The sequence below is a fragment of the Lampetra planeri genome, chromosome 46 (assembly GCF_965212315.1).
Source record: "Lampetra planeri chromosome 46, kcLamPlan1.2.h2, whole genome shotgun sequence".
In the NCBI taxonomy this organism is placed as follows: Eukaryota; Metazoa; Chordata; class Hyperoartia; order Petromyzontiformes; family Petromyzontidae; genus Lampetra; species Lampetra planeri.
The window spans coordinates 3,442,698-3,450,269 of record NC_136152.1 but is presented as its reverse complement, the minus strand read 5'-3'; the positions used below and the strand labels follow the sequence as shown (position 1 = coordinate 3,450,269).

At 47.8% G+C, this 7,572-nt stretch overlaps 1 protein-coding gene across 2 annotated transcripts in view; it reads right to left on the bottom strand.

Annotated features, from left to right (window-relative positions):
* Window positions 1-974: 974 nt before the first annotated feature.
* LOC144733330 (uncharacterized) overlaps window positions 975-7,572 on the bottom strand; it is a 30,670-nt gene continuing 24,072 nt past the window's right edge. For both annotated transcript variants that reach the window (XM_078615173.1, XM_078615175.1), the window contains one exon: window positions 975-7,086. In XM_078615173.1, the coding sequence (XP_078471299.1) occupies window positions 7,050-7,086 (37 nt within the window). In that variant the 3' untranslated portion in view covers window positions 975-7,049. The remainder of the gene's footprint in view (window positions 7,087-7,572) is intronic.

Genomic DNA, 7,572 nt, shown 5'->3' with positions numbered 1-7,572 from the left:
TTTATAAGGGCACCATGGGGTGACCAGCCCCTCCCCACCCAGCCGCTCCCCACCCAGCCCCTCCCTACCCTCCCCACCCAGCCCCACCCAGCCCCTCCCTGCACGACGGACACAATAATCCCCTGTGGGCTGGTGTAACCAGGAGGTTCCTACCAGTATAAAGTTTGCTGCCTGACGAAGATCCAAGCGGTTTGAGCGAACCGTCGTCCCACGTTGATGTTGAACTCGTGGGGGGGTCACGAGACAACCTCTGAAGCCACCGCTGAGGAGGAGCCTTATCGATTTTGATCGATACGAAGACCACGTGGAAATAATATCTTACCTATGAACGTGAAAATATTTTCCATGGCAAGAATTTTTGTCGTAAAACTACCGCGTGGCACCAACCCAAAAACAAATATTGATCGTTGTATTGGCTACGGCAATGCACGTTTTAAGTGTACTACTGTTATAGAGCATAACAGTTTCAAATGTATAACAGGGAAGGTTCGTATATTTCTCGTCATCAAAGTTAAACCATAGCACTTGAAGGTTTGCGGTTCATCCCACTGCCTATTGGTGGATGCAATGTGTGCCAATCTAGGAAGTGAAGTGGTCATCCTTTGTGGAGTGCGGCTTGTTCATGGCAGGTCTAATTCAGCAAATAGAGCACCGGCTTTACAATTAGGAATGAGTGCACATCCCAGCCAGGGTATATCATCGTTCATGATCCTCACAATCATCAGTCGCCAACAATATCGTCATCGCAAGTGATGCTGCGTCGTTAAGTAAACCTAACGTTGGTGTCCTCGCCATTCGAATGTTGTAATTTTCACAAATGGGATAAGCGCCAATGAGAAATAAGCGCCACCAAGCATTTGTTCAAACACTAACACGCACCATTACGAAGTTTGATATCTTAAAAACAAACTTGAACATTCTTATATATTAGCACTTTTTTATTGTTTTGCTTTAAAACGTACAAAAAACATACAATCAATAATAATACTTTATTTGACAGGCGCATTGCGTTGGCACGTGACCCAGAGTGTACATCCATCGTGGAGACGGAGCGAAGAGCTAAACCCGTGTACCAGTGCAGGGCGCATTGAAACATCCCAGAGTCGTGAGAGTGGTGGTGGTTTGGGGAGGCTTTTCATCCAGCAGTGGGTTGTCCACGGCTGATGATCAAACCAGCAACTGGCATGTGGGGTTGTGGTTAGAACACTTCACTGAGGATGGTTGCGTGTTCAAATCTCGGCTCATAATCTCCCGTGGCATGTAAAAATGGGCACTACTTTGTGGATTGTTAGCCAGCAGTGGTTGTGATTTGTATAGACTAGCCCTGGCCATGGGAATGTGGAATTTCACTGGCTTGGAGTGCTGCCCCACTGAAGAGGGAAACACTTTGACGGTCGCGTCAGCTGACAGAAGTGAGCGAAGTGACTCAAAACTTACCAAACTCACCTGCCATTAGGTGAGCAGTGGACAAAACGGCAACACACAGAAGCAAGCCAATGGGACTCACAGTCGAGTACTGTGAAGCGCTATCCAATCGGAGAAGAATACCGAGTACCCGTGCAGACATTTCACAATAAAAAAACAATTACAACGTAGGGGTTAAAAAAGAAAGAAAGCGAACAACATCTCTTTAGGTACAAAAATAACACGAGTAAAATCACACAATTCTGACATGTGGAATACCACGCGGCAAACGCTGTTAAGCGTTGCAGGCTCGAACACGGCTCACGATCTCCATCCTTCGTAACGTACTCGAGGATCATTTGGACAATGGGGGTCACTAAATAAACAACTCACATATCCGTGGGACACCTCCCCCCCCACCACCACCAGTATCAAAACATGAAAAAAATGTGTTTACCCTTTCTGGCAATGAAACAGGATGTTCAAACGCCAAATAGACACCTACCAAGGCAACAAGTCTGCATTAACCACATGTACAGTGAGGGAAAAAAGTATTTGATCCCCTGCTGATTTTGTACGTTTGCCCACTGACAAAGAAATGATCAGTCTATAATTTTAATGGTAGGTTTATTTGAACAGTGAGAGACAGAATAACAACAACAACATCCAGAAAAACGCATGTCAAAAATGTTATAAATTGATTTGCATTTTAATGAGGGAAATAAGTATTTGACCCCCTCTCAATCAGAAAGATTTCTGGCTCCCAGGTGTCTTTTATACAGGTAACGAGCTGAGATTAGGAGCACAACACTCTTAGTGCTCATTTCCCTCATTAAAATGCAAATCAATTTATAACATTTTTGACATGCGTTTTTCTGGATTTTGTTATTCTGTCTCTCACTATTCAAATAAACCTACCATTAAAATTATAGACTGATCATTTCTTTGTCAAGTGGGCAAACGTACAAAATCAGCCGGGGATCAAATACGTTCTTCCCTCGCTGTACTTGTTGCAAAACATGCATACAAAAAACACGCTCTGATAACAATGCACATGCATTGTGTTTGACACTGATTTGGCCTACAACAGAGACAGCCGTCTGTGTGGCGTTGTCTCACCAGTGTTGGACCAGAGAAACGCAAAAGGCGAATAGCACAGAGGCATGTCGACTTGCCAAGGGTGTCTACCAGGCGTTTGAACATCTTGACACATGTTGTATTGTCAGAAAGAGTAAAACCGATGCTTATTCTTTTTCATCAAATACAACTCCGTTAAATGCAACTGTCATGTCACAAGTCTCGCCTCGGATACTTGACCGACACCAACTCGAAAAAGCACCCCCCACTTTTGACCAACGTGCAAACACACGCACACCGTACCTTCTTACCACGCCTCACTACACACAGAACACACACACACCCTACCACGACTCACTACACACACACACCCTACCACGACTCACTACACACATACACCTTACCATGCCTCAATACGTACAGAACACACACACACCCCGTACCTCGCCACAATACATACAGCACACACACACACCACGCCTCACTACACACAGCACACACACACACACCACGCCTCACTACACACGGCACACACACACCCTACCACGTACCTCGCCTCACTCTGCTCTCGCCTTGCACTGAAGCTCACGGCAGAGCTCTACGCAGCAGCGTCACTCAAAATCTGCTTCCGACATCAAAGGTCTCGAACTGTTCCAGTCTCATGTCACTATACACTACATTACTATACACTACACTACTATACACTACACTATACACTACACTACTATACACTACACTACTTTACACTACACTACTATACACTACACTATACACTACACTACTATACACTACACTATACACTACACTATACACTACACTATACACTACTACACTACACTATACACTACTACACTACACTATACACTACACTACTATACACTACACTACTATACACTACACTATACACTACACTACTATACACTACACTACACTACTATACACTACACTATACACTACACTATACACTACTACACTACACTATACACTACTACACTATACACTACTACACTATACACTACACTATATACTACACTACCATAACTACACTACTATACACAACTATACATTATACACTACACTATACACTACACTACTACACTATACACTACACTATACACTACTACACTATACACTACACTACTACACTACACTATACACTACTATACACTACTATACACTATACACTACACTACTACACTACACTATACACTACACTACTATACACTACACTATACGCTACACTATACACTACTACACTACACTATACACTACACTATACGCTACACTATACGCTACACTATACACTACTACACTATACACTACACTATACACTACACTATACACTATACACTACCACACTATACAATACACTATACACTACACTATACACTACTACACTATACAATACACTATACACTACACTATACACTACTACACTATACACTACACTATACACTACACTATACACTACACTATACACTACACTATACACTACACTATTCGCTACACTGTTACAGCCTCCCGTCGGTTCTCTGCTGTCGCCCCATCGGCGTGGAGCTCTCTCCACTCTCTCATCCCCTTCTCATCCCCTTCAACATCCGCAACAACATCAAACGCACTCCGACGACGACGTTCAGGAAACACCTCAAGGCCTCTCTCTGCCCGCCTGCCTGGGCCAGGGCTTCCGAGCAGCCCCGAGATTTGGCTCCGCGTCTCCGAGTTGCCGAGTTGCCTGCAACATTTGGCGACCTGTAAATATCCTCATCATTACAGGGCGCTTCCAAAAAAATGTTCACTCTTCCGAGAAATTGCAACAACAACACCGCGAGAAATTTGAGGCTGAGTCGACCTAGGGAGAGGACCAGGGACCGGTTCAAGATAATCGTCACCGGTGTTGGCCGTGAGCGGGAATCGAACCCGTGTCGCCGGGCGCGCTAACCGCTGCACCACCGCTCCCCACGCACGCGCGCGTTGACAGCGGCTTCTCAGGGTTCAGGGCTCCCCACTTCGCTGCCCGACGACGTTCCCCGTGAGCTTGACGATAGGGGCTGTCGCTGCTGGAATGGGTTTAGCCTGACCCCTTGTGCTGCGCATATTACAGGGCGCTTCAATAAAATGTTAACACTTCTGAGAATTTGCAACAACAACTTCTTGGTTCTTTCGGTAAAGTCACGTAGAAGGGAAATAATTAAATAATAAAACATTATAAAATAATTCTCACGACGTTTCGGCCACAATGCAAGCAGCCGTCCTCAGGTGAAGACCAGGTCTGTCGGGGAGACAGCGTCTGAAATGTATTATTTCCCTTCTACGTTACCGAAAGAACCAAGAAGATGAATCCCTGCAGTCACGAAAGCTTTAAATCGACAAAAAAACATGAGAAATATGCCTCCTCCGGGCTCTGGAGACCACCTGGAGAAGATTCCAGGCAACGCGTTGTCAATGCTGGCGAACGAGTGGAGACTCTGACTTTTTGAAGCTATTAACATCACATTTGTCATCGTGTGACAGTGTATCATCCATTAAAAACGAGAGTCCCATATAAGTGTTAACATTTTTTTTGAAGCACCCTGTACTATTGTTACTACTCAGCCACGTGGTGTGTTGGGGCTGTCCGTGCCAGCAGTGGCCCATGGGGTGAAGAAGCACGGCGTGGCTACTGAGGACGACGGTCTGGGGTGGAGACTCATCACGGAGTGACAGCTCAGGGGGGGGGGGGGGTGGAGATGATGGAGCGGTGAAACGAAGTTCGTGGCCAGGCGCGTCGATGGTTGTTCAACGGCGAGACCGAGGGAGTTGGCAACAGCTTGGGGAGGCCTTCATCCAGCAGTGGATTGATAATGGATGAAGATGATGATGACGATGATGGTGGCGATGTTGGCATCGCTGCCAAGCCATTTGATTTACGCCGTGTTTTTGTGCAGGGAAATTCAGTTTGTACGTCCATACGGCGTACAGACGTTTCAATTTCGTGCAATTTTTTTTTTATTTTTTTTTGGTCTATTTGTATTTCTCCCTTGTGATGGGATTTTGTAGGATGAACCTTGAGATTTCTAAGGGTCACGGGGTGACCGATACGGCGTGAATCGGTCTGTGATAAGGTGGCGCACTGATAAGGGGTTGTGCCCGTATTGAAACAGCTGTATGCCGGATGGACCTCTGCACAAGAATACGGGGTTGGTTGCAACATCGTACCTGCACAGTCACCTATACATACACGCACACACGGGGCTGAGCTCACGTTAAGGGGGAGAGTGGTGAGAATGGCTTGGAGAGCCCGTGCCCCATTGACGTGCAGGGACAGAAATAGCGGGCGCAGGCCACCGGGGTCGTGGCACAGAGCGGCAAGCCACACGACATCAGACACGCGCGCATCACTTTCACTGGCTGGGTAAGGCAGACAGACAGCCGTGTTACAATCACTCATCCCCGCTCGCCCGGAGACGTTCTTTGACGATTTGTGAAACGATCTGGCGTCCCGATCCCACGTCTCGTTTCGCGTTGCCTCTCCGCCTGTCCCGTTTGCACATTTTCGTTCGCTGCCGTAACAAACAAGACGTACGACTTCTACCATGCAACGTGCAACGAGCATGTTGCGTGCGATGGAACGTTCTCGCCGTGGCACGGTTAGATTTGTTGTGTCACCGTGCGCAAAAATAATTGATGAGTCGCCTCCGCGGATCGAATGCATCCCCCGCTGCGTGCGGGTTTCTCGGTCGCATGCCTCTCCGATCTCCGTCATAGAGGTTTGTCTTTTTTGCGTGGAGTTTATAACGCGTAAGGATCAACGCCACTACCACCCGAACACAGCCAATTGACAAGGTTTGCCACGTAAACACAACGTGGCAAATGGTGACTACTCCAGCACAGCGGTGTGTTGGAGAGTAAACCCACGACGACGTTTACGTTTCGAGTGCCGTGACGTTTCGCCGGTAATTTCAACAACAACCAGCATCATCAGGCGACAGCCAGAGTTGTATATTTTATATTTACGTGATCTAACCCCCCAAAAAACCTCTATTATGGATAATATTAGTCGCGAAAGCTTGCTACGTGCAGCAGTATTGTTGAGCATTGCGATAGTTTGGCCAATATCAGTTAATTATTTTTGTTTTATCTATGGGATGAAACCACAAGGAACTGTGACGATTCGCTGCTGGCGAAAAGGCCCTCCACATTACCCGGCTAATCTGGAGCGGTCATTTTGTGTGGCTCTTCCACGCACGCCAGGCCGCACGGCGGACGGCGCGGAAGAGGTGGGAGTCGGTACCCACACTTTACCCCACCACCACCACCACCACGAGCGCTGTACTCCACCCGTAAACGTTTTAATAATATAAACATCTTTGCAAAGCGTCGCTGCCGGACGATGAATCCCTGTCCAGTGTGCCGTAGTTAGCGGGGGCTCACTTTTGTATGAGTCTCTTTTTTTGTTTGATGCGGCAGAAGGGAAATCTGAAAAGGAATTTTTTTTGGGGAAGGGGAGGGGTGGCGGGGGAGGGTGGGAGATGCAGCTGTCGGGAAGAGATCACCAACGCGATCCTTGGGAACGCAGAGGTCTCGAGCCGTCACAGCTCCGTGGACTGCACTTGCTTCTTGAGTTTCCTGCGAGATCGCGCGGCACCACAGAACAGCGGCGTCACAGCGGCGTCACCGCACAGCGGTCCATCCCGCCCGTCACGGTGGCGAGGTGTTACCTGGCGAGGTGTTACCTGGCGAGGTGTTACCCCCCTCGCCAGGTAAGGGCTCCGCTGGGCTGCGGAGCTCCGATAGCGGCCTGGCTGTCACAAAATTATGGCTCAACGAGGTTGGCCTATCATCATCGTGCGGGAATTCATGGCGGCCGAATATTCTAAACGCGTGATGTTGATTCTCAACGCGGAGGGAAGAAACCGGAGGAGCCGGAGAAAAATCCACGCTGACCACGGGGGAGAACATGCAAACTCCAAATATGCCGGTGTCTAGGTCGGGATCGAACCCACGACTTCCTGCATACGAGGCCAGGTGGTTAACACCTCGCAACCGTGGTGCCCTCAGCATCAAACGAGTACCTCGTGTGTCAAACATCGCCACTAGGGAGACAGAAGGTGG